The 27,841-nt window shown below is 38.3% G+C and overlaps 6 protein-coding genes across 6 annotated transcripts; 2 read left to right on the plus strand and 4 right to left on the minus strand.

Annotated features, from left to right (window-relative positions):
• The first annotated feature begins 2,993 nt into the window (after positions 1–2,993).
• LOC112198648 (F-box protein At5g07610) lies at positions 2,994–4,364 on the plus strand. Its single transcript, XM_024339785.2, has one exon. It carries the CDS (start codon positions 2,994–2,996, stop codon positions 4,362–4,364), a length of 1,371 nt encoding a protein of 456 aa, XP_024195553.2.
• A 283-nt stretch (positions 4,365–4,647) lies between these two features.
• LOC112196927 (2-methyl-6-phytyl-1,4-hydroquinone methyltransferase, chloroplastic) lies at positions 4,648–7,469 on the minus strand. Its single transcript, XM_024337411.2, has 3 exons — positions 6,668–7,469; positions 6,001–6,307; positions 4,648–5,033 (listed from the first exon to the last, which is right to left on the minus strand). The coding sequence occupies exons 1-3, from the start codon at positions 7,222–7,224 to the stop codon at positions 4,878–4,880; spliced, it is 1,020 nt and encodes a 339-aa protein (XP_024193179.1). The 5' UTR covers positions 7,225–7,469; the 3' UTR covers positions 4,648–4,877.
• Positions 7,470–7,697: 228 nt separating this feature from the next.
• On the minus strand, positions 7,698–11,517 carry LOC112196926. The gene is made up of 4 exons (XM_024337410.2): positions 10,888–11,517; positions 9,745–10,376; positions 8,733–8,923; positions 7,698–8,551 (listed from the first exon to the last, which is right to left on the minus strand). The coding sequence occupies exons 1-4, from the start codon at positions 11,435–11,437 to the stop codon at positions 7,945–7,947; spliced, it is 1,980 nt and encodes a 659-aa protein (XP_024193178.1). The 5' UTR covers positions 11,438–11,517; the 3' UTR covers positions 7,698–7,944.
• Positions 11,518–13,235: 1,718 nt separating this feature from the next.
• LOC112198649 (vegetative cell wall protein gp1) lies at positions 13,236–13,802 on the minus strand. Its single transcript, XM_024339786.1, has one exon. It carries the CDS (start codon positions 13,800–13,802, stop codon positions 13,236–13,238), a length of 567 nt encoding a protein of 188 aa, XP_024195554.1.
• Positions 13,803–19,752: 5,950 nt separating this feature from the next.
• On the plus strand, positions 19,753–23,638 carry LOC112197039 (guanine nucleotide-binding protein subunit gamma 2). The gene is made up of 4 exons (XM_024337565.2): positions 19,753–20,309; positions 22,824–22,876; positions 22,970–23,014; positions 23,307–23,638. The coding sequence occupies exons 1-4, from the start codon at positions 20,169–20,171 to the stop codon at positions 23,389–23,391; spliced, it is 324 nt and encodes a 107-aa protein (XP_024193333.1). The 5' UTR covers positions 19,753–20,168; the 3' UTR covers positions 23,392–23,638.
• A 7-nt stretch (positions 23,639–23,645) lies between these two features.
• On the minus strand, positions 23,646–25,962 carry LOC112197038 (ADP-ribosylation factor-like protein 5). The gene is made up of 3 exons (XM_024337564.2): positions 25,799–25,962; positions 25,338–25,563; positions 23,646–24,171 (listed from the first exon to the last, which is right to left on the minus strand). Exons 2-3 carry the CDS (start codon positions 25,527–25,529, stop codon positions 23,812–23,814), a joined length of 552 nt encoding a protein of 183 aa, XP_024193332.1. The 5' UTR covers positions 25,530–25,563; positions 25,799–25,962; the 3' UTR covers positions 23,646–23,811.
• Between the last annotated feature and the right edge of the window lie 1,879 nt (positions 25,963–27,841).

Consider the following 27,841-nt stretch of genomic DNA (forward strand, 5'->3'; position numbering starts at 1 on the left):
TTCAATTATCAGTGGTGTGGTTTGATATAATCAAATATGTAGCACAAGCTTTCTAAAATGATCAATTACCTAGATTGCGTAGATTCTTATGTCTCGAACGGTGGAACTTGTTTCCCAGATGTCCATATAAAGTTAGCAGTCACTGAATATTTACTGTTGGAAATCCAGCAAAATTTAGTCAGTGTTAAATGAATTCTAAAACACTGTATGCATATACACCATAAGCAAAAAGAGGAATACAGTTGGTTTGAAGTTGCAGCATTATATGTTCACTCTCTCTTATCAAGGCTACAATATATTTAGCCAAAATTTGGATCGTTAACTTTGTCTCATAATCCAATCTTTTTCCTCCGTTGTGAGAAAATAGAGATAGTGACATATATTAGGAACCAGACATGTCATTTTTTCTACCTGAAGCAAAAACTGAAAAGTTGTCACTATGAACAGAATTAGCTGACACAAGTGTTTCGGCCGTAGGAAATACAGTGCACACACTCTTTGTTTCTACACAGGTTCTTCTCTCTCCATATATGTCAGGATACTAACATCTATCTGGTCTTTTCCTGACCAAAGAAAAGAAAAGATACCCGGCTTGGTCTTTTGCAGCTAAAATGGATCAGTTTTCTTATATCAGACATTAATACTTGTACATACTACATAGTATTCTATTGCCGCCTATATGTTATTCTTGACAGGCATGCACATTTTCAGGCAACTACTGCAGGTGGCATTGCAGATGCAAAGCAACAAAATACTGTAAATGTTCTAATTTCCTACCTCAGTAAAGTAGTTTTGTGTAGATGGGATGACATATATGTAGGGTATAGTTTTGTTCTATATTTGTATTGACGCTGTATACCAGAAGGGCAGAAGGTTATGCCTTCGCCCTATGGATTAATATTGACAGTGACCAATATGTAATCATGTCTTGCATCTAAAAATTAGATAAACTACCGTGGAGGCATTAAGACTGTAGAGTCATCAACGGTGACCGCTTTCCTCTGTTTATGAATTTTTAAATGTTCGAACTGTACGAACAGATGGAAGAGAAGAAGCACAGTCTGCGTATTCATCATAGAAGCTTAGTATATACTAGCAATCTTCTACATGCTCTGCATGGAGTAACGATTACCACAGAGAGAAGAGTGGGAGAAAATTATGAACATGAACATATAGCTAGTATGGTAGAAAGCGATATATATATATTTATATATGTATATATATATGTATTGCTAATGGGGTAATAGAAGTCTTGGATTTCCTCTTTGGGTTGAGTGATTTTCCAAATACTGTATCTTACCAAACAAAAAGGCACCAAAACTCTGTTTTTTACTTTACTATTTACTAATTTGGTTTGCAGAATGCATCCATAACTGCAATCTTGTGATTTATAAACTAATTATACTAGTGATTAGCTTTTCAGAAGCGAAGATACTAAATTCCTATCTAAAGGTACTGCAAAACCAGTCTACCTAGCAGCTTGAAGGATCCTGCAAGAACGGAGTGAACAAAATAGCTTCAAACTGATTTGAATATTAGAATATTAGGCCCCTTGAACCTCGTTTAGTTCTCTTTTGGTCTCTTTACCAATTCCGGATGTATGGTGATCGATCATCATAAGAAGAAGGAACCAAGTAAAGATTATCAATGATGACTTCCTTGGACCAATGTAATTTATTATAACAGAACTGTATCAAGAAAGAAGCCTTTGGAAATTTCAGTCTGCACTGGACTGCTTTGTTGTCTGTCCTTTTCTTGTGTTAAGAATTTAAATAAGTTTCTGTGTGAGAATATTTGTTTGCTGAACATATAAACACCAATATCATGTCCTTGAAGTTACAGCTTGTGCATACACTGCGTTTCTACACAGCTTCATCTCTCTCCATAGGTCTTCGCATACTGGAAATTTTGCTAACAACTCTGTTTTGGTCATTCACTGAACGCAAAAGATCTAGAATTAAGCAGAACGAATTATAGTCTGCCTTTGACTTTCTTGAGATCATTCTTATATGTTGCTGACAGAACTGCACATTTTCCGGGTATTGCAGATCCAAAGGAATGAAGTGCAAGGCCTTTGTAAGTGAATGTTTGATTTCCAGCTTTGTTTAGTAATGTGAACTACTTTTGAGCACTGATACTTTGATATGTACTACTTTGGTTAGGCATTCCGCAAACTTTGCGACGTATAAACCTAATCCAATGGAAACAAGATTTTAGATATTTTAGTGAATTCAATCTTGTATATCTAATCGCATGTCCAAAATCTACTACTTCAGTTAAAGTGGTTTTGCATGTTACAAAGTTTTTGAATGTTCCCCAATATATACTTAATTAGATAGTCCAAAAGCAAAATTAATAATCTTTCCTTCCCATGAAATCCATCAACTGGGAAATAAAACAAAAGGAGATCTCAGAGACCTGTAAGAGAGAGACGAACGCATTAAGCTTTACTCATAGCAGCAAGTCTGTACCTATACAACAAAAGGAAAAATGACATTCCGATCAATCTAATCACTTGTACAACACAGTTCTGACAAAGTTATCGATCCATACTGGCAGTACAGTGCCTTGATGGTGCATTTGCCGTATGGAGTAGATTGTCTCATCTACTCCCTCATTTCAGATAGGTTTGGAACAATTTAATCTATGACCCATATGTAAATGGGAACCGGCACATAGCAAGCACCTGCAGTTACTCCAAAAATGAGCTGGAAAAGAGACACAAATGGATTCACAGGCTTCCTCACAACCTCAGCCTTTGGACCGAGCTGCACCAAAACAGAGATCTCATAAATATGACAAGTACTGCATCAAATAGGGAAGGATTAATAACGTGTTAACACTCGAAGGTCTCTTAACTAGAACAAATCACAAAGAAGATAGAGGTATGGTAACCTTCGAAAATTACTACAAACCCCCTAAAACGTACGCTAGATACGGTTCGAGTTAAAAGAAAACTTGGAATCCAAACCAACACAAAACCCTAACCCTTGATGGCGAAAAGAAAAGAGAGAAACATGTCATCCTCAGCAGCAGAAGCTGTAGCCAATATCGAAGAGCTCCTTACTCAGATCCTTGTGTCGCTGCCATTACGATCACTTGCTCGTTTCAAGTGCGTCTCCACGCATTGGCTCTCTCTCATCTCCGACCTCCGCACCCTCAAAAACCCCAAGATATCGGCTTTCTTCTCTAGCAAAATCCAAGACGAGTGCTTCAAGTCCATCCCTCTTGGTAACCATGAAATCCCACCTGGGTGGAATCCCTTCAAAACCCTTAACAATTCCGTCCCTGATGGATCCAAGTTGAGGATTCTTCAGTCCTGCAATGGCCTCTTTCTCTGCCATATTCCTATATTTGGAGAACAAAGGAAACATCATCCCGTATATGTTGTTAATCCAACAACCAACCAATTCCGGGCTGTTTCCTCTCCAAGGGTTGGGGAATATATGGACAGATTAGCTTTTGTACGGTATGCTTTGGCTTTGGACCCTTCCAAATCACCTCATTACAAGGTGATCTGTGTGACTAACTCGGTGCCCACCATTTATCATTATGTGGAACGGGAAGGCGAGCACGACAAAATAGACATATATTCGTCTGAGACTGAAAACTGGAAGCATCTAAATATTCCTTTCTTCCAAAGCCCCTCTGACAGGCACAGGCACTATAGTTTAAAGATGGTGGCCATGCACTTTGATCGCAGGAGCAGGGAAGGCGCCATATACTGCAACGGCGCAGTTCATTGGATAAGAGAGACAGGGGAAGCAAGATTTTCATTCTGCTTCTTACCAGGTGGTAGGTTTGAATTCGAAAGAAAGGAAACTGATGTGCTGCACTACTTTGATATAGGCCAAGAACGTCTGCTGCTCGTGTCCACTACCCCTCCTGTCCCCTTGGTTGTCAAAAACATTTCGCAGGATTCTGGTCCATGGCCCACTGAATGGCCGAGATTGGCTCAAAGATATTTTGGGGAGTCCGGTGGCCATTTGTATTTGATTGAGACTTATAAGAATTGCAAGACCCAATTTGATGTGATGGAGATGGAGAGGGACTACTCTGGCTGGTTTGTCAAGTATCATGTTGATCTTCATTCGGTATTCACAGCTCTTCCTGATCCGAATGATTTTGTCATCTTGTGCCTCTCTCAAGAGAAGGAAAAACATAAAGAGGAGGATTCTTCAGCTGATCTTTTGTTGTATATGCCAGATAAGGTCATATCTTATAATCTGAGGAATAAGACCTTCAAGGCATCTGTTGTGGAGTTGGCCAATGAAGAACAACTTCTTGCTATGGATGGTCGATTCTATAGGGATGAGGTTGTTAAGTATCCTTACATGGAGGGTTTAGCTTGTGTGGAACGATAGAATCTATATATATATTCCATATAAATTTTAGCTGTTTGGCATCTACTCTGCTTTGTACTAGAGATCTCTTTATAGTAACAATTGTAACATTCATTCAACTTATTCGATATTTTTGCGGTTAAACAGTACAAGAAATTTAACAGTTGATTTAGATGAATCAATTAGCCAATCTATTTTAGATCTACACATCTCTGGCACCCAAAAGAAAAATTATCTTCCCACTGATGCAATGTACATTTCCCAAGAGTTATCAGAGGGCAATTCTTTGGAAGTCCTGACGAAGGCAATGAATAGCTTTCCCATTATTATGCAACTCAGCAATAAAAAGAAAAATGTGAAATGTTATACAACAAGAAGGAAAAATGACATTACGGATCAATTTAGTCACTTGGACAATACAGTTTTGAGAAAGTTATGTAGTAGAGTTCCATATCGGGAGCACAATGCCTAGACATTCACTGGTCAAACTGTTATCATGAAAAAGGATGAGAATGCCAACAATCCTTTCCCAATTCAGATAGGTTTGCCCTTTGGAACAATTTGATCTTTGATCCACATGTAAATGGGAACCAGCACATAGTAAGCTCCTGCAGTTGCTCCAAGAATTAGCCGGAAAAGAAACACAAATGGATTGACGGGCTTCCTCACATCCTCAACCTTTGGACCAAGCTGCACCAAAACAGATATCACATAAATACGATAAGTGAATGCATCAAAGGGCAGGGAATATAAGCAGCCTTCTCAGTAAACCTAGTGCTTAATCCTCTAGGTACAATGTGTAAACACTTGTAGCCTAAATGGGCATCTTCTGATTCAAAGGTCATTAACTGTAACTACTTCACATTAAAGAGGTGTTTTAACCTGCTCCTGGACTAAATACTTGAATCAAACCTCAAATCTTAGGTTGTATTTACTGTTTAGCGGGATTGCTGCATTCTATTTTCTGTTTTTGTTTTTAAAATGAACCACATCGATCACTGTCACAGTCGCACCAACACCATCACAACTCCTCTTTGCCACTACTGCAAGTCCACAATCACTAGGATGACCACCACCATGGTCGGCATTCCACCAAATATGGTCGCCACTTCCTGTATTACCATTGCACCAATATGGTCGCCACTGCCATTGTTACAATGACATACACTGCCACTCACTGCTAGTACCAGAATCAACTGCCATAATCTCCACCACCACACAACACTCGTACCAACAAGTTCGACTTCTGTCAAAGTTTCTAAGAATGAAATGTGACAACCACTACTTTTGCAGGCTTTTATAGAACTAAAAATTGATCCGAAATTTTCTCAAAAGGAGAGTATTCCAAGCTGAACTCTAGAGTAATAAATCACAGAGCTGGTCAACTAAGTCCTGTTACCTTCTTCTCTCAAGGCATAATGATGCAAGTACTAGCTCAACAAATGGAATGTTGCTGCCTCCTAATCAAAATATTTTACGAGGATAATAACAAGCAAGCCTCTAATTATAAGTTATTGCAAGATGCTGCTCTGGATGTGGTATGTTTATCAAACACTATACCGGTGAAACTGATGCCATAGAAGAGCTTTCCTTTTCTAATCTGAGAAAAGAGCTTACTTTAACTTTTTACCTCTTTAAGGGATAAAGAATAATGTACCTCGAGAGGGGAATCCCCACTTAAGGGCTTCACACCTGTCACAGAGCAACCCATAATCAGGCCATGCCGGCGAACTCCACGGTACCACTTTGGACCAATTCTTTTTAGTTTAATATCTTTGAAACCTGCCTTTTGGAACCACTCAATGTATTCTTCCTCTGTTGGGAAGAGCATCCACACGTCTGCGAAAAAACGAGACAGCCAGAAGGTTGGGTACACAGGGCCTATAAGACAGGCTTTTCCTCCTATTTTTAGCACCCTGTATGCTTCCTTGATTCCACGCTGTGGATCCGGCCAGTACTCTATACTGAGAACAAAATCATAAGATTGCATAAGACATACAGCACCAACATTCTTGTATAAACAATCTATCTTGTATAGTATTACAACATGCTTTGTAGTGGAAAGCCCTAAAAAGCCCAACAATCTGAAAGCATAATACTCTTCAATTAATTTTCTCTTAAAGTTAAATTTGCTATAACAACTGCTTTCAATTTCTTTCATCCACCTCAATGATAAATCTGAAATAACGAAAGCAACATCATTACAGGAATGAATATCAAAATAAGATCAGATTCCATTTTTATATCACAAATTTCAATCCTCACTTGCACTTCCTTTTGAATGGCACTACATTACAGCAAAGCAACAGCAGCATAGATGTTACCTTCCAGCAGAGACATATCTATCCGCATAATCAGTTGGGAATGGCAGATCCTCGGCATCACCTTCGATAATCTTGCACTCTTTCAAGGGCTCCTTCTCCTTAGCCTTGGCAAGCTGGTGCGGTGATTGGTCAAGAATTGTAACATTTTTGGCATCCACATGCTTCACAATCCCCAGTGTTGTGAACCCAGTTCCACCTCCAACATCTACCACTGTCATATTCCTGTCATAAAGATCAGCCGGCTCGAGAGCATCGTCTCTCATATCCTCAGTCCAATGCCCAGGGTTTATCACATGATCATAGACTATAGATAAAAACCTATAGAACCAAAATGCTTCTTGCTTGTGCTGTATAAACCTCGGCTGAGAAGCAGGCCTTGAGGATGAGACACTGCATATGGGTCCCAAAGTTCTAGCCCTGGAATTCCTTCCATAACTAACTGAAACCTTTTTGGGGAAAGACCCATATTGAAAATTTCCCCCGAAACCTAACCCAGTTGGTGCTATGCCAGAAGTGAGTTTCATATTTTGAGCTCCATAGAGCATTGAAATAGCCATGGTATGATAAAAGGAAACAAAACCCACAAAATTAAAATGCTAATTTACACTTTTTATCTCACTGATTACTCCAAACTAAAATCAAAGAAATGTATCAGATAACATGGGGATTAAGAATCAGAGTGAAGTGAGCATAGAAGCAACAACCATGGGGAAAGGATTACCAAACAGAACCGGCTTACCGATGATTGTTCTACAGTGGGAGATAGGAAGACTAGTATTGGTAGCCACCACGTGCTGTGGTAGTAGTACTTGGGTCAGTGCTGTAGTAGCTGCCAGAGACCTTAAACGTACCGTTTTGGACATTCATGTAAGACAAGGCTGGTGCTTTTATTATTTGTCTTCTTCTGAGTTCGGATTGTCTATTACCCTTGGGGAATCAAACTGAAGAGCTTTGGAGTTATAAGCTTCTATTTGGTTTTGTCTTGCAAGAAAAATGTCAAAGTTGCATGCAACTACTTCAGAGATGGTTATTTACTACGTTTGGAAAACCTCAATGCACTCTTTTATTGAATGGTCGATAATGAAGAGGGGAGAAATTTTGTTCAGAGATTAAAGGCACACATGGACAAAGCAAAAACCTGCAATGACTAAAGCCTAGAAAAAATACTGCTTATACTATATACTGCACTCTCATTATTCAGATACGGGGATCAAACTATGACTATGTATTTATAGATTCCCTTGGCAGTTTGCGCAGATCATGATTTATGACATCTCTCAGGCCACCTCTGATTGTCTCTTCAATAGAAGCTCTGAGGGCAACTCCAATGGACTGTCTGATGACATGTCCGATGGAATTTCTGAAGGTATCTCCGATGAAGTCTCTGAAGGTATCTCAGATGAAGTCTCTGGAGGCATCTCTGATGAAGTCTCTGAAAGCATCTCTAACGAAGGCATCTCCGACGAAGTCTCAGATGGCATCTCGGATGAAGTCTCTGAAGACATCTGCGATGCAATCTCTGATGGCTTTCGAACTTCCCTGAGCTGAACTGAGTTTTCAAAGCAGTGATAGAAACCGAAGTGAGGGAATCTCTCATACCAGGTGTCTTCCTGCTCATGTGTATCCCAGTGATCACCGCTGCTGCTCTTCCCATACTTGTGAATCCACCCTGAACCATTGTGGCCCTCGCCCCATGTTTTGTTCCACCGTTCTCCATACTTGCCCTCCCACCATGTTTCACCCTGCTTCACACCATGGCCATTTGGATCAAAATGTTCATCCCATTTGTCACCCCATTTTGACCAACCATCTCCCTCGCAGCGTTCAGCCCATTTATCAGTGTATTTATTACTCCCACCATGTCCATCATATGTTTCACCCCACCTGCAACAGAAGGAAACAAACTGAATACTTCGAAAAAAGAACAGAAGTTTTGCAGAACATATGTTCAATCAGGGCAAGAGTAGGTTCATCAACACATGCACAAGTATTAGTACGTGCAAAGCAACTGCCAAGTGAAGATGTTTGGATCGCTTGTAATACAAATTAAGTTAATATTTGGTACCTTTCATGCCAAATGTGAGCATGACCAACATCAACTGGTGTGTTTGGATCAATTGTACACCACTTATGAGCCCATTTCTCTGCTTGGCCTGAAGCATCATAATGCTCCCACCATTTCTCTTGCCATTCATCACCTCTACCATTCTTTCCCCACTTGTCTGCAGATTTCTCCATATGCACAAGCCCACAATTCTGCAACCGAATCAAAACTTGCAATTCAGTTTGTCTTGCAATATATGGAATAAATGTAAATAATCATATGATAATTAATAGTTAATGCCTATAGAAGTGCAGGCAAATAAAGGGCCAAGGTTGAACCAGATTGAAGAAAATGCACATACATGGAGATTTTTGGCTACCAGTAGGTGCAGGGATGCTAGACATCATCCCAGAATTAGGTAAGGGTGAGGCGTTTGAATATAAATCACATTTCAATTAAGCCCAGTACAGTTTGTGTCTAAATCCTACTGGAAAGAATGGTTCGCAAATGTCAAATTAATAAACTCTAGTGGCAATCTCTGGGAACAGGTACGACGAGTTGAACAAGAGAAGTCAATGAAAGAAGGAATGAGAAAGTCACTGAATATCAACCTTCGTTGTCAATAATAGTTCTAACGAGCAGATGTTAAGAAGTCAAGGGCTACAAATAAGCTGAAAATGGCTATATATCTCTTTTTATGACAATTCTGTTGGTGAAACATAGGATTACATTTTAGGGCGTTTTCACTTTTACAGAACATGAGATTGAAAAGAGAAAAAAAGAACAGCCTATATGATGAATCTGACCTACCACTATATAAAAAGTCCAAAGCTTTATCAAAGCCTTTGAGAGAGAATCTAGGAATGCAATCACTATAACCCAGTTATTGCTCATGACCCAAAAACAAAGGCTAATGAAATGAATACATATATATCAAGGAAATTAAAAAAGCATAAAGCATTATTGGCCGCTTTAGAAGCAGTCCTTGATGGGATCAAAAAGAAAGAGAAGAAGAATAGTGAAGCACAATAACCTGCCACATAGCTTCTTTCCAATGTTCACGCCAAACATTTCCGTATGCGTCACGTCCCGATTTTTCTGAACCAAGCTCCTTGTGGCCTAACTCATCTGCAGCCTCCCAGTACTTATCTTGCCACTCAGTAACTTGGTCGGCACTGACACCTCTGATCATTGTCCACCTGCACGTCACGCCATCCGGCCTTTGCTCAACTCCAGATTCCTTCCACCACCTAGCTCCATCCGTATACACACCAGATAATGACTCCTGATCCGCCTTATCAAGAGCACGAGCAGCTTCTGCTGCATGTACTGAAAACTCATGTCCAAGTTCATGTTCCTCTTTTGTGGAAGTGGACTCAGCGACATCCACTTTCTTGACCTCCTTCAGTGATTGCAAAGGGGGAAGAGGAATTTCAGACAGAATACTCTGAAGGGGAATTGAGAGAACATCCAAGGATCGCTCTTTCTCCTTCACTGGCAAACTCAAGTTTGGATTTGCTGAAGGCTTTTTCGCTGCCTGCAAGTCAATTATATCATCTGAACTATCACTACTCGGCGGGGTCCAGGACCAAAAGTCTGGACCTGGAGTCCAAGTTCCTGAACTTTCTTCTGACTGAGGCACAGATATACTCCCATCCTGCATTCCTATCAAAACTAAAACAGTTCAACATGCAATTCAAAGAAAATGCTCAAATCACTAACAAACAACTGAAGAAGAAAGAGAGCAAATATGCAACTGAAATGAATCACTTTACAGAAGTTCACCGAAACACTATAGTAACAATTTGCAAGTATCAATCTTTATTTTCTATTGTTGGTGAAGAGATATGGCAAGTTACCAAACATGGTAAATAAACCATCCAATTCTACCAAAGAGGGAGATGACTCATTTTCAAAGCTTTTATTAGACTGAAAAATTTCCAGTCAAAGAAAGTCAACAGTAAACAACTTAAGCAGAAATTCAATAGATCACAAAGTTGGATAAACAACTTAAGCAAATCAAATAAAGCCAAAACTTTACACTATAAAAATCCATGAGCATCAAATAGACCAGAAATTTAAATTATCAAACTCCAATCTTAAGAAATATAACACACAATGAATCAGTAATTCAAAGTTTTACAAATTCAAAGCAACACAAACTTGAAACCTTTACCTTCATCAGGAGCCTCAATTGCTCCACTCAAATCCGGTTCAGTCCTCACTCCACCCAAATCCGGTTCAGTCCTCACTCCACCCGAACCCGGCTCACCGGAACCGGACTCCTTCTTCAAGCCGCTCTCTTTCAAAAGCGCGCGAGCCGCCGCGATCGCCGCCGCGGCCCTATCGACGACCTGCATTCGCTGAATCCGATCCCTCTCCTCCTTCGGAACCTCCAGAATCTTCTCGAACTCCTGGCTCTTATGCTCCAGATTCTCCGCAATGCTCTCGCCGGCGACGTCGTTGTCCGCCGGAGCTGAATTCTCGACGATTTTCTGGAACTTGACGGCCTTCTTCTCGTTCTCCATCGCCTTCTTCCACATTCCGAGGTACGAGTCTCCGCCGCCATCCGAAGACGCCGCCCTGACCTTCAAGGTTACTCCTCTGTTTCCGGCGAACGGCGCGGTTCGCGCCTGCTCGAGAAGGATCGGGCACCGGTGTCTGTGCCTGTGTAAGGAGAACTGGGAGGCGCGTGGAGTACAGGAGCCGAGATATGGCGTCGCCATTATTGTGGGAGAGAGTGTTTTTTGGTCAGTGGAGAGTGAAGAGTGGAAGGAAGGTGTACTTTGGAGTTGTGATATTTCTAGTTTCTCATTGTTTATTTATTTTGTTCGGGAGTGTGGTAGCAAAGGCACGTCGGTAACACAGTTAGTGAATGTCTCACTCAGATTGGATACGAATTAAGGTGCACCAGAATTATCATTTCAATGGAAGGTTAATTCCCTGCCGCAAACACACAAATCCGAACACCCTCCAAACCTACTACTATCAGAAAGTGATTTAAAGTTGAGACTTTTTTTTTGTTTTTTGACCAGAATTTAAAGTTGAGACTTAAATATTAAATACGAGAGTTTTTTGCTAGGTCGCTCGTCTAAACTTTCTCATATGATAATATCAGGTGGTTAGATATTATCAGGTGATTAGCCGCATCGGTCTTTTATTTAAAAAATAATAATAATAATATCAGGTGGTTAGAGATTTCTAATTTTTTTTTTTTTTCTCTTTGGGTTTTTAGAAAGGAGGGAAAATCATGTGATTTGTTCCGTGTAATAGAAGGAAGCTTGTGACGCGGATTCTGTTTGGGCCATTTGGGGAGGATTTTCGGATGGGGGACACGTGGCGCGAATTGGAGGGAGGGACGGAACGTGACCGGAAAGGATTCTTGTATTGGGTTTGGAACCCGAACCGTCCCCGAGACTTGGATTATAAAGCGGGGCAACTCCATGTTATGGACGCTTTGTAAAGAAAAACTTTCTTGAGCTCTCTTTTCATTTGCTTCATTGCTTGTGAAAAAAGAAACATAAATTGAGGTTGAAGCAGGGTAACATAGATCTATATGGCTCTAACAATTGTCGCAGCTTTAGAAGTAGCACTGAGGGAAAGAGATGGCTAGCTAAGACGTGGTATAACCACACTTGTAGAGTAGAAGTGCGTACATGGTATAACCGAGGCTAAGACATTAGTTCATCAAAATATTTCAGCAAAATAGACGGCTGATTGAAATTAGCTTATTTAAAAGGAGATGGCTTCCAAAATTACTAAATTAGCTTCCCGCTGGCTATGGGGAAATAGAGATGGCTTCCCCAGTTAGCTTAAGAAAAGAGATAGCTAGCTTCCCAAATTAGCTTCCTTGTGGCAATGGGAAAAAGAGAGAGCTTATTGAAATATTCGAGATGTGAACAAGCATTTGAATGCAACAAATAACCAGTATTTGTATAAACTAATGAAGTAATGAGATGAAAGATTCAAAGGTGGTGAACAATTTCGATGTCAAGAACCGAACCTAAAAAATCAATTTAACTTCCAATTCCACAACGTTGAAGTGATACATGCACTAGCATTGACATGCAACTTTAACTTGGGAAATGAAAGTTCAGATATATACATGGAGACTTAATATGAAGATGGTTGTTTATAAAAAATAAAAAATAAAAAATATTCCAGCTTCCGTTTGCTTCTCTAGTGATACATGCATCAATATTCTTTAAGCAAAGACCCAAAAAACAAGAATGTAACTAACATATACACAGATATATATGGTGCAAAGGTACAGTACTGAAGCTTTGATTTCCTTCGTGATTCCAGGAACCAAACTCGATAGAACTGCGCGTTCCAACATGTTGTGTATGTGCTCCACCGGATTGGTAGAAAATGTTAATTAGAAATGTAACAACATTACCTGCAACTTCAAGCTATTGTACCATTGAACAAGTAGAAGAAAATTCCCTGATATATATAAAACCCCGTGGCCAAAACCCACAACTATGTATACAATTTTCTGTGTTTCCTTTCTACTTCAAAATTTTAGACAACAATAGGCCCGCCTGGACCGGTAGGCGGTGGCGGCGGTGCTGGCGGTGGAATAATCTCAGGCCCAGGAGGCGGTGGAGGCACTATATCCGGTGGCTGAGGCGGCAGTCTGTCAGGTCCTGGAATTGGGTTGTCTGGAAAAGGACGTGGCACATCCGGAACAGGAGGTGGCTTCAAAGGAGGTACTGGAAAATCCGGACCCGGGTTCGGACCGGGGTCAAGTGGTGGAGGATAAGGGCTGACCTCAGGTGGAGTTACTGGAGTAGTTGTTGGGATGTCAACTTCCGGAGAGGTAGATATTCCAGGTACTTCGGGTGGAACAGAAGGCCGGTCAAAACCTGGCACCGGAGGAGAAAACTCCGGCGGGCTCCGATTTGGATACTCGTTGGGTGAGCCAGATAATCGAGCATGGACTAAAATCTGAGGTTGAGTGGGAAAGATAGGGTTCTTGAGTGACAATAACAATGGAGGGGTACTGGTGCTAGTACTTGTTTTGGATACTGAGCAAAGTGGAATGGTTCGTTTTATGAGTGTGAATGAGATTGCAGAGATGGACGACATTATTGTAACCTTTTGCATCAAACAAAATTTTGGAAACTGATTTGAATTTGCATTCAACAGAACTTTGAAGGTTGAAGTTTATGTAAATCATAAGCAGGAGGCGGCTGCATGTCGGTGACAAATGTATGGAGGTGGCAACGTGACAGATGGAGATCGAAGAGACGTGTATGTCATGCAGTGAGAACGACAAAGTGATTTCAATATGGAGGACTAGACACGTAACATGTATTCAGCAAGATAGTCATTTTATATTTATCCATATATTGGACCGTCTGATTACAAGTAACATTTTTTTTTTTTTAGAGGAAAGACGACAAACTATATTAAATGAAAATTGAGGAGTACATGAAGCAATGCATAAGCATCGAAAGAAAATAAAAAAACATAACAAGATGCACAAACGCATCTATAATAAAGAAAAAACAATAAAAGATAACAAGATGCACAAACACATCTAAAATAGAAGGTAACTAGAATGTGACTTGATGCCGAACGACATCGATGCACTGCATATGTCACTAGAGCAGTGTAAAAGTAAAAGTAACTGTAACCGTAACCGGTGATATGATCACCTAGGAGAGGTGAATCACTTACTAGGAGTCCGAAAGTAACCGAGAGTGTCAAAAACTCGAAAATTAGCAAACGAACTCCTAAGAACCATAACCAATACCAGATTAATATGAGCAGCTGTCTCGAATCCAAGATCCGGATTTAAATGCGACCCGAGTCCCAAATATGTGGAATCCAGCCCGAGCCCAAAATAAAATATGCCAAAGCAAACTTAACAAAAGCCCAAGCCCACCTGAAACTGATTTGGACACCCAAGTACATGGGCACCCTATCAGACCTTCTCTAGGCACCCAAACGTCTGCGCTCCCACTGCAGCCATTGAAAGTCGCCAATGGAAGAACCCACAGCGCCGCCACAACCAACCTCAATCAGCCCCAGCACACCTCGTCCTATTCCACAGAGCCATAGATCGGAAGACCCTTCACTGGGAGGACTTGGCACCATCGTCAGCCGTAGCACCTTGACCAGGGGACCCTACATCCTCGACACCGCCTGAAGCCAAGACGAACTCTTACGTCCAAGCGCTCAACGCACAGCAACCAACCGCCACCAGACAATATGGCCGGGATCCCAGATTTAGTTTGGGTCCCCCAAACCACAACACCGCCACCCATCTCCCTCCCAAAAGCGAAGAGCGGCGTGAACACGGGCCAAACCCGTGGGAATTGAGACCCGACGAAAAGATGACGGGATGAAGGTGTAGCAACAAACTGGTTGACAGGGGAAGAGGCTCGAGTCCAGAAGACTCGATGGCCAGGCTCCTCGAAATCCGTCTCCGGTCAAGGAAATCGAACGGCAAAACCCTAAGGTTAGCCGCCAGAGAGAAGGGAGAGCGAGAGCTCTCATTTTTTATGTCAGTATGTTTCTTTGGATGTTATTCACAATCACAAATAACTTCAATGATTTACATTTCCAAGAGATATAACTGGCTCAAATTATAGAAGTGATTACTGCTTGGTTTGGGGTTTAGATACATGATTCACTCTGATTTTTATCTTTCTTTTTACCAAACATATAATATCTATACTATCCTTAAGAGAATAGGGCTTGTTAGCCAAAATTAAAAATTTTAACATAAATGACTCTAGAAGATTAAAATTTTATAAGAATGAATCAAATCACAAGACAATTATGACATTTACAAAATATATTTCTATTAAAAAAAACCCACAACCCACTTTTCTCTCCCACTATTTTCTCTCTGCAATAACTGTTCTTTTTTTAGATACTTGAACATGCAGAGCATGTGTGAAGAAATGCTAGTTATTCACTATTAGAACAGCACATACATCAATCTCTATCAGAATTCATAACAGCACATACATCAATCTATGATATATCTCTGAGGATATGTAACTAAACAGATTAATAAGTACCACTCATTTAGACAAATAAGCTCATTTATTCAAAACGAGCCTACAAAAATGAATAAAACACCAAGTAAACCCAACTCCCAGAATAAAAAATTTAACCATTTAAGAAACTCAATTATTATACAATTAAACCATCTAAGAATCAAGTATATCCATCTTGTAAGCTAAAGAACTAAATAAAGCTAGAATTTTTACTTTTATAACTAGGACAAATAGTACCATTGTCTACTGTTGGATTATGTCTTGCTTATGCGGAGCCCTAGGTTTCTTGTTCTTTACTACCTAATGACCGACCCACTTTCCTTTTTCAGCAGCACATACTCAAAAGCTTCCACAAGACACGTTTACTTACTTGCAATTTGCAAACCACATGGCATGTTTACTTATTTAGAATAGAAAATAATCATGAATCGAAAATAATTGGAATGAGAGAAAAAAGGAATCAATCTTGATATTCCTAAACCCATCTCCTCCTTTCGTAATCAATTTCCTGAATATTTAGGAATCGATTCCTGAAAAAGAGGTGAGAACTACACTCATTTTGATTTCTTTATGTGTTAATAAACAAAGTAATCATTCCAAATCCTTTATATGTTATTAAACGCGAGAATATTTTTACCCGTAATCATTCTCTCCATTTTCATTCTCATTCCAAGTAAGGAAACGTGCTCATAATTTTATAAACAAGTTATTTTTGGCCAAATTTCCAAGATAAATAGTCGATCTAGGGGCTCCCAAAGATATGTCATTGAACAATTACAAAAATGTGATAGATCCCTTGTTGTTCATTCATGCATCTCCATATTCATAACCATGAACCAAATCTTCATACGTTTATCTCGACAGCCCAACCAGAGAAAACCTAGCAGAGCTCCAAATGACGTATTATATTTTTGAAAATTTAATTAAGAGGCTTGCACTAGAGAGGACCTTCTTACTTTAAGAATTTGAAAATTTTCACTATTTTACACTAATTTGTGACATAATTTAATGATCTCAACTTTTGATCCTTTAGATTCCTATGCAAGAATTATGTCTACAAAAAATCAACTAAATCTATGATCATTTGGTCATTCAAAATTGTGTAAACAAATGTAGTTCGTTAGATAAAATTAAAATGAATATTGGGTTAATCAAATGGTTAAACGTTTTTCGATTTGGTTAATTTTTTGTAGGACTCATATATATGTGTGTATGTAACTAGAGGATGAATGGTAAACCATTCTATTAAACTACAAGCTAAAAATAAAAACATCATCACTTTTCAAGTTTAATGAGGTCATCTCTAAATCCTCTCTCATTTAATTAATTTATTTCAAAGTTACAATGTCTTTCTATTTATTCATTTATTTACTTGCCAATATAATATTAAGAAACATTCTCAATAAGAAAAAAAATATTGTTTTAACAAGCTCCTGGGTTCGATTCTCATTGACATATGTAAGGGTGGGGTGGGCTAAGGGTTTTTTTTTTTTTTTTTTTTTTTTTTAAAAAAAAAGCTCCTTTTTCATACCTCCAAAATTGGTATTTGAACCTTTTTTTTTTTTTTTCTAATTTATAGTTGACTTTGTCAACTCATGTCAAATTACCAATAAGGACACAAAAGTGGGGGGGGGGGGGGGGAGGGGAGGATCTTCTTTTTTTCTGAAAATATTTTTTTTAACCCTACCTCACCCCTCCCTATCCATGATGTCAGTGAGAAATATTTTTTTATTGGACGATGGGCGTTGTGGGAAAATTAGGGAGGTTTAGATAGCAAATTAGTTATTAAAAGTAAGTTTGAGGTCTATTATGTTGGGAGATCTAAATGCCAACTTTGGAGGTATGAATAGAAACTCCCTAACAAAAAAGTTGTATCTCCTTAAGATTTTGATCATGGTTAAAATAGCAATTTTAAGGAAAAAATACGTGCATCGATCCGAAGCAGTATGTACGTGAGCATCTAAACTCTCTCTTATTTACATACAGTATGCAATCTAAATCCATAATTTAACCATTCAAAAGTTAAATCACCATTTAAAGATCATTGCTGCAAAAATTTATTTTAATAAAAAATTATTTACTCATTCGATTGCATCAAACAAATGAATAGCTATATTGAAAGTTAACAGTCTTATGACAACAGTCCATTGGTTTGATGCAATCAAATAAGTAAACAATTTTTGTTAACAATGAATTTTTGTTGAGATGATTTTTAATGATTGATACAACTTTTAAACGGCTAAATCATAAATTTAGATTGCCGACTATATATAAATAAGATAGAGTTTAAATATTCACACACACGCTGGGATGCAAGTATTTCCTTTTTAAGGCTCCAAGTAGCACATTACGGTGGATCATGATCATAAACATAAATACTGTGGCTGATTCTCGTCAATTAGGTAAATAATGATGTTTTTGTAGTTATTTTCTCTGAGATGGGCCCAATAGGTCTTTTCATCAATTTTTGAGGAAGTATGGAGATTCAAAGATAATTACAAATAGCCTGCAAGTGAAAGTGCCGAATTATCTAAATTCGTTTATGTAATATTGAAGCTTTGCACCGCTATTTGATTCCTTCACTTTTTCTCATTATTGGCATTGTACAAGTTTTATGGAATAATCTTTCGCATTCTTGGTTTACTCCAGCCAAATCATAAAATATGGCTTTTTCTCTCTCTGTTTTTTTCAGCAATTGAAACGTTTTATTTAAATATTGTGGTTGATTCTCATCAATTAGGTAAAGTAATGATGTTTTCGTAACTAAAGTCTATTTTCTCTTAGATGGGCCCAATTAAAGATTTTTGTTTTTTTAGGTCTTTTCATCAGTTTTTGAGGAAAGGTTAAGGAAGGAGATTCAAAGATAGTTTCTGATAGTCTAAAAGTAGCCTAAAAATAAAAGTGCCGAATTACCTGGCATAATGTGTTTATGTAAGATTGAAGCTTTACACCGCTATTTGATTCCTTCACTTTTCTCATTATTGGCATTGTGTAAATTGTATCTTTCGCATTCTCGATTCACTCAGTCAAATCATAAAATATGACTTGACAGCACTCTTCTTTTCAGCAATTAAAACATTTTTCATCTATAACTGGGGCCGTGCAAGTTAAAATTTAATTAAAATAGTCATTAACATTAAACCGACATGAGAAACACCAACAACTTTCTCTCTCGAACCTTTTATATTCCTTTTCATATTGTAAAACGTCATTTTACTTAATTTTTGCCCTAAGCGTGTTTGGAACTCTAATTCCTATAAAGCAAGACAGTGAAGGACAGTAGTAGGGCTGTCACTCGGTCGGTTCGATCAGTTATAAGTATTACCAACTTCAAAACAAAAAATTTCGGTTTTTAATTGTATCTACCAAATTCGGTATTTCTGTTTTCGATATTATCAACTTAATTTAGAACAACTAATTCTTTGTAATATAAATTAGAATGAATAATATTAGATTTTTCAATATTATAATCTTAAACTTTGTATTCATCTACTTATTATAGCTTTCTTTTGTATATATGACATCAAGTTTTAGCCATTTTCAATAAAACTAGGTTATTTAACCATCTTTGAGCAGGTTACTTAAAATATATGCACTATTAATGTAGTATACATAGATATTCATACTATTGTCAAAGTTTTTATGTTTATTTCTTAATATACATGTATGTGTATTGAAAACTATAGTATATAAAGCTAATATTTAGATAATCAGTAAATTTGGTATTTACCAAAATCAAATCAGCTTTTTCGGTAATTTTTTATTTCAGTTTTATCAGTATCAATTATCAAAAAGTCGGTTTACCAAACCTAAAATATCAGTTGATATTCAATAGATTTGGTAATTACCAAACCAAGTAGCAGCCTCCACAGTAGCCCTGCCCTCACCGGTCACCAGCTCAATCATCATTAACTACTTGTGTACTTGACCCTTTCTAGAATACCAAAAGCTCTTTGGAGGCGAATTTTTGTCCTTGTCTACGGTTCCTAACTTCCATCATACGCGGGGGTGAAAAGTGCGGAACATCGCGTGGGGCTTGCCCTGCATAAAGTCGAAGTAGGAATCCAAATAGACTCTTTGGACTATCTCAACGAGAGACAGAGAATAAAAAAACAACATCAACACAAGAGAATACCAGCTTTCATACTACCAGCCAAGAAAGAAGAAAAAAAGCTCTCTCTTTTCTCCTTTCCTATAATCCTATCATTCCTTCATTCAAAAAGCCAAACCCAGAAAGCCCTGTGTGATAGATCCATCAAAGGGGTGTGGAATTTTGGTGTGGAAAATTGCTTGTAGGGACCATAAGGATTTCTGGGTCGTGGTTGGTTTATGCTGTAATGGCCTGGCTTTGATGATCAATTCTGCTGCTTTGTGATATAGTAAGTTGGTTTTGGAATTCAGTGAAATAAAGGTTGGTGCTTTTTAGTGATTTGGTGGTAAGATGCAATCGGACGGGTCCGATTCCGTGAGCCAGAGTCCAACAACCCAAAGGCTGCAGTCTCTGTCAGCCTCGGATACTAGAGGGAAGCATCGGATACTGGCTGAGTTGAAACGGTTCGAGCAAGAAGCTAGATTCTTAGAGGTCAGTGATGGTGTTTTTGTGTTGTTTGGTTTTGAATATTGGGAATTGTTGTCAGTGATTTCGTTGCATTTTGTAGTTCTTGTGTGAGTGGATGCATGTGTCATTGAGATGGTTGAAATTCCAGTTTTGAAAATTTTTTTGAGCTTCAATATGAGGTTTCTTAGTTTTGTACGGTCATCGAATTTACTGTTTGATGGGAGTTTGAAGGTTCAAAATGTAATCGATGGAATATCTAGAATAGAAATGGATTGGAAAAAATAATGCATTTATGAGAATTGTTAGCTGGATGGTAGATGTGTTGATATGGGAACAGAGTTTGAAATGTTTGGATTACTAGATAAGCTGTTTGCTAAATTATGCTGACCCTTTGGAGTGTAATCTCAGCTTTGGTTGTTGGTTTCATGCGATCATCAAAGTTTCTAATTTAACAGGAGTGTGAAGGTTCAAAATGTAAAGGATGGAGAAATGGATCAAAATAATGCATTTAAGAGAATTTCTTGCTGTCTGGTATACATGTTGAAATGTTGGTAGAGTTTGAAATGTTATGGGTTAGTACTTGAGTTGTTTGCTAAATGCTGGTCCTATTTCATTAAATCAGTAGGTTTGGTTGCCCAATTAATGCGAGAGTTTGGCAAGTTTTAAGCTGACCCTTTGAGTGTAATCTCAGCTTTGCTTGTTATGGCCAAAATTAACGAGGGTGGTGGTTTTTTTACTGTTAGTGTCCTTCTATGGAAATGGATGTTTGTGCGTTCAATTTGGGTGATTTGGTTTTCCCTTGTGAAGATATCTTTCAAACTTGGAATTTTAGTCGGTTAGGTTGTTCAGCTCCAGTTAAGATGTAGCTTTGCGCTTGGGCAATCTGGTTGCAGTCTTGATTGCTATTGTTCAGTATCCAAGGTGGAGAAGGGAAATTCAGTTTGCAGCCGATAGATAATAAGGAAGTAGTTGGTTCAGCACTTTTTTTTTTTTTGGTTCAGCACTTTTTTGGGTGTTTAGTTCTGCTGCCTTAGTGAGTACTTGTACATGATTCCTCTGATGCAACTGATTGATGTTGTGACTGAGGAAAGCAGACTGATACTTGCACGTAGGTGTTGGCCTTATCATTTACCTATTATAACTTATGAGTCATTAATCTTCGTACATTATTTGAGGAAATCTCATACTTTGAAATTTTTATATTTCCCCCTATAGAAAATGTGATGTCAACACTTGGGTTTTTCGGAATTATACCCAGAACTTTCAAGTTTGATGGTGTGGTGATATAATAGGAATATAATGCACAATACAATGATACTCATTCTGTATTTTGTTTTCTGATATGGACATATATCATTAGTTAAACGTGTGAAACAGTCACTACTTGAGACATCTTTCAATGTAGTTTTTCAGACGTGTAGTTTGTTGAGTCTTATATTGAAATAAATTCCAAATGCTCAGAATTTTGGATATATCCTGTGAATCTTCAATCTCCAATGCCTAATTTTATATATATATATATATATATATATATATATAATAAATTTCTGTACATTGTGAATGTAGCCTTTTGAGTGGTGAAACTGATTAAGAATAATACTGTCAGGCTTAGTGGGTGGTTTGGATAAATTGATGAGTAGTTGAGCAAAAAGGGGGTGCGGTGGGAATTTCTTGTTCGTAACCAAAAAACTCAGATTTAATGAGAATGGAAATGCAATTATTTCTTTCGGAGCTGAAGTAACCAACTCTTGTTATGACATTTCTTTGGTGTTGACACTTGTAAATAACTTTTGTCAAGGCTTTTTCATGTATCTGCAACAATAGCCACCCTGGCATTCCAGTTCCTATCTTCAAGGCTTCAATCTGTATCTTACTTCCAGTGCAGTCACTCAGTTATGCTTTTCTTATTAGATATGCTGAAATTTGTGCATCACTGTGTTGACACTGTTCCTTTTGGATTCTCAAATATTTCTATGGTACACCTTAACAATTTCAGTAACCAATAAATCTCTCTCCCTGAATCAATGTATCTGATCTACCACCCATTACACGCACGGTCAAGCTATTTAGTGACATGTTCCAGCTTCCCATGATCTGATGGCATGTTTCAGCCTCCCCTAATTTGATGACTTGTTTCAGCCTCCCATAATCTTATAATGACATTTCCAGCTTCCTATGATCTAGGTTACCTAAACCATTCAAGAATCTTGCGACATTTTTCACATTTGGGCTAATAGGAATTGAGTCTCTGTTATGATTATTGTTTAATTTGTTTTCTCTTTTTGGCCAAAGGATTCCCATGAACTAGTTTTGTATTTTGGTTATTCAAGAGGCATTGTGGGTGTGGCTCTTTTAGACTTACTTTTGAGCATTTAAATTGTGGTTACCAAAATCTTATGGTATGACACTCCCTGCATTGGTCAGTTGAATTGTTATAGAAAATTTTCTTCTTGCACACAATACAATGCTGTCTATAGGTGCTGTGAGTACTGAACAATAATGTTGAATTGGTTTTTATCGTTTATGTTATTTGAGCAGGAAGAGCTGGAACAACTTGAAAAGATAGACAAAGCCTCAGCTGCATGCAAGGAGTAAGCATGACAGATACTCGATTACTTGATATTTATTAAAATCCCCAGTTTTGACTAAGCAATGTGTTGATTGATTTATGTTGTCTATTCCAGAATGCTGAGTAATGTAGAAACAAGGCCAGATCCACTACTCCCAGTGTAACACCTCTGTCCTGATTCTTTGCATCATTTCTCAAATGGACTTTTTGCCTCTGCTTGAATTTGTGTGCTTGATTTTCTATCCTAGCCCTATTATAAATCTAATGGTCTTTTTGGGTCCTTATAAATCTAATGGTCTTTTTGGTTCCTTGTGGCTGAACCATAAATTCATAACCTTTGGATTTATAATACACAGCTTGGATTTGGATTGATCCTAGAATGTCTAAGCAGATGATCCAAGTCTCTGATTTTTCATCCTTCTACTGATTATGTTAATTTTTCTGGAGGACAGAACGCATGGCCCCCTTAATCCATTTTGGGACCGATGGTTTGAAGGCCCCAAAGACTCAAGTGGTTGCAAATGCTGGATACTTTGATGATCCGACTCACAGACCTCCAGTACCAATTGTTCACAGAGGCTTACATTCAGACATTTCATAGATTTAGATTTCTTACTTTTATTGGCATATGTTTATTAAAGCTTCATTGTGCAGATGACAATTTATGGTAATACTTTCATTTTCAAGCCTCTAATGAAGGGCAATTGTGCAAAGTGTAAAATTTTTTCAATTAAAATGATTCAGTGTAATGGCAGACTGGTAGAGCGGAACAATTTTCCAGGCACATATCATATTGTTAATGAAATGCTTTAAGATTCAGAATGTAAAATGTATAAAGCATTCAAAATTAGAAACAATCTACAAATTTGCCAGGAGATGGCTTTAATGATACACGACTGTTTTTACATCACTCAGCCTTGAAACCCATATATGAAAAATCTTGTGCAGTCAGGCTCTTCAACTAGGTGCTTTCCCGGTAACCCGTGAGGCAATCCAACCTAGGCCATCATACAATCCATCCCCGTTGAGGGCACAGCAGGCTTGGATGTGCCAGTCGTGATTCTTAATGCTGTGAAGAGATAGAGTGTCAGTGATCTCAGCTGGGGTCATGGCATCCTTGAGATCTTGTTTATTAGCAAAAACCAGTACAACTGAATGTTGAAGATCCTCATGTCCAAGCAACCTGAAGAGTTCGTCCTTCATAATGGAAATTCTGGCCCTGTCTGTGCTGTCTATTACCACAATGATAGCATGAGTTCCACGGTAGTATGTTGCCCATGAAGTCCTCAGTCTATCTTGTCCACCCAGATCCCACACCTGTCATTTACATGATTGGCAAGTGACTTTCTTTAGCTCTTTATCATCTAACAATAAGTAAAGCTAAACATGTTATGATGCCTTCAAAGGGAGAAAATGAAATGAAAGTGGCATAAAACGTTGTATCAATAAAAATAAAATACAAGAGGTATATGGCAGCCTTTCAAATTTAGTATCTCAAATTTTTCAAAGAGTTGAAATGAATAGAACGCCTAGACCCACTGATGTTAACAGACACGGAGCCTGGCAGTAACTTTTAATTACAACATTCAATTTCATGAACTTCTGATCATCAACATTGAGTCATAGCTATGATGCTCAGTTGGCAAGTACTCTTAAGTTTCATGCTTCAATTACCTATAAACAAATAATTCATATTGTTCCCTGATATCTTAATGGAGCAAAGTTCCTAAATATAGAGAATCCCAAATCATCATGTATCTAAAAGAATGCATGAGGGACGCTACAGTGTTTCCCCTTCCAAATCAGAAAATCACATATACGTAATTGTCTATGCACAAACAATAATACATATTAATTGTTATAGTGAGTAACTAAGTACTAAGCTAAAAGTGAATCTTTAAGAAGTAATGATGAAAAGGAACCTTCCTATTACACCAATATATATGTTCTTCCATCTTATCTAACTATCACTATGCATAAACCCTCGACTATACCAGAACAGTTGAAAATATTAGATTGACAGACCATCTTATCTCCCCAACTATTCCTGGCTGGTTGCCTTGTCAGTGTAGTCCCTATCCTTTACATTTTAGGTCTTCAAATACAAAAATCAATCAGCTGTCAAACATTTTGGATTCTCTAAGACGTACAGACAGGTGTCCCAACTAGGAGGTGGGGCCTCCTCATTCCCTTGCTAGCATTTAATCTTACCAAAAAGACAATCTTTGCTGATGAAGAAAACCCTATTTCCTAAGTATGTAATTTTATCAATTCCTTTCAAAATTTTCTTTAGCTCTGCATCCAACATAGTTTCTTTACTCTTAAGAAACTCTTGATTCACCTCTACACAACAACAAAGCATATGTTTAACCCCAAGCTTACAACACCTCTATCATCTTTCCCTCATACACACGCAATTCATACCCAACAAAAATTAGAAAAACCAATACACAAAACACAGAATCAAGAAATGTTTACAGTACCTCAAAGCGAATGTTCTTGTAGACAAGCTCTTCGACATTGCTGCCTACAGTCGGGTTCGTAGTGACAACCTCTCCCAAGTGCAATTTGTAAAGGGTAGTTGTCTTCCCAGCATTGTCCAACCCAACAACCACAATCTTATACTCTTTTGCAGGAAACAACATGAACCAAAACCTCGATATGAACGCCCCCATCTTCTATCCCCCAATCCAAAAATCAAAACTTTACCTAAAAAAGACCCAAAATTTATCACAAAAACGATACAACCCATTAACTGTGGAATCAAACAGCACCCAAATATCGATACAGACAATTACATACACATCATTTCTGATCAGCTAAACCAAGATCGCCAAGAAATTATCATAAAAGCTAGTAACTTTACGTGGGTTCAATCCGATTTAGCAGATCCATAAACGAAAATTTTCAAGAATTGAAACATGGGAAAGGAAGATGATCGAACCTGGAATCGGGAATTGGCGGTAGACGATGGATGCTGAGGTTGATCTACAGAAACCCTAAATTGAATTTGGGGGTTTGATTGGGAATACAAGTTTTGGGGGTTTTCGGTGTTAGAGAAATCAAAGGTTGCTTTTTTTGGAGAGTAGAGCGATCGGTATATCCCAATATAATAGGCCCGCTCACCTGCGGGACTACTTTTCAGGGACAAAAAGGGACAGATGGTCTATGGCCATTAGATTTAAATGAACCAGATCCGAGGGGTGAAAGAAACTGTACAAACCTTCATGGACTCCACCCAATCCGTTACCCATCGTCATTCGCTGCTCTCTCTCTCTCTCCCCCTCTCTCCTCTCTCTCTCTCTCTCTATTCTATCTGGCTCATTCAATCACTGGGGTTGGTCTCGTTTGAGACTCATGAATAATTAAACATTTATTAATAGTAAAATTCATTGGAATTTGGGTTTGAATCAAGGGTGCGAACTATTACAAATTCAAGATTGATTTCTATTATTTTTTGTATTCTGGAATGAACCAAAATCCAGCACCACTTAGCATGTAAAGGATGAAGTTGATCTTTCTTCTGTTTTGTTTCAGCATAATCACAAGTTTTTTTTATATGTAATGGATTGTAATATGCATCAGTTGGGTTGTCATTCAATGAATGTTTTTTCATTCATCCACTGCCCAGAACTTGTGTATATTCTTTTGCATTATGATTATAACTTGTGATTGTGAATTGGGATGTCTGTTACATGTCACTGACCAAGTAACTGTAACTGGTCACGTAACTGACCATGTCACTGACCAAGTAACTGACCATGTCACTGACCAAGTAACTGTAACAGGCCATGTAACTAGTCATGTCACTGACCATGTAACTGCCCATGTCATTGACCAAGTAACTGCCCATGTCACTGACCAAGTAACTGGTCACCTGCCCATGTCACTGACCAAGTAACTGGTCACCTGCCCATGTCACTGATCATGTCACTGACCAAGTAACTGCCCATGTCACTGACCAAGTAACTGGTCACGTAACTGACCATGTAACTGACCAAGTAACTGCCCATGTCACTGACCAAGTAACTGGTCACGTAACTGACCATGTAACTGACCATGTCACTGACCAAGTAACTGACCATGAGACTAAACGGGATTGGATAATAGGTTAAAAAAAAATTTGTTTTAATGATTTGCCGTTTTATCCGTTTGATCAACTGAATTAAGATCCAACGGCTGGGATGGTTTTGTCCCGTTTTGTCCCTTTATTTTCGTCCCGCAGGTGAGCGGGCCTGCCCAATATAATGCTTTGTTTCTGCGATGATGGTAACAAAGAAAAAGGAAGGAAGGAAAGGAAAGGAAGAGGGTCCTTAATAAATAATTCTGAGTTGTTAGCTTCTGATTCGTTGGTGTGGGTGTTATTACAGGGCTCGCACTATTTGGGGCATCACAACTGCTGACATGTCTATGTTTCACTTTAGGCTTGTAAATCGGCTCGATACAGTTTGTGCTCGTAAAAAAAAGAGTCGGGTTTGAATTTAATATTAAACTCGATGAGAAAATCAAGCCGAGCATGAATTTTAGTATATTCAGCTCGTAATAATTAAAGTAAGAGTGCATTTAAGGAAGGTCTAAAATTCTATCGACATTAACATTTAAAATCAGCTAATATATCTTACACAAACAAATAGTAGTATTCAGTAACTAATAATGAGCTAGTAAAGTTTACTGGAGTCATTTCCCTAATGACATTTTTAGTGAAGTCATCATCTACACTGAAATTTAGAAGTTAGCTAATATGTCTTACAGTAACAAATAAGTACTAAGTAGACAATAATGAGCTAGTAAAGTTCACTGGAGAACTTTCCCTAATGGAATAATTACACTAATATAGAAGTCATCATCTACACTAATATTTAAAGTCAGCTAATACGTCTTCTAATATGTCTTAAAGTAAAAAAAATAAGTACCAAGTAGCCAGCAATGAACAAGTAGAGTTCACTGGAAACCTTTTCCTAATGACATATTCACACCGAAATAGAAC

This window comes from Rosa chinensis, chromosome 4 (assembly GCF_002994745.2).
Source record: "Rosa chinensis cultivar Old Blush chromosome 4, RchiOBHm-V2, whole genome shotgun sequence".
NCBI lineage: Eukaryota > Viridiplantae > Streptophyta > Magnoliopsida > Rosales > Rosaceae > Rosa > Rosa chinensis.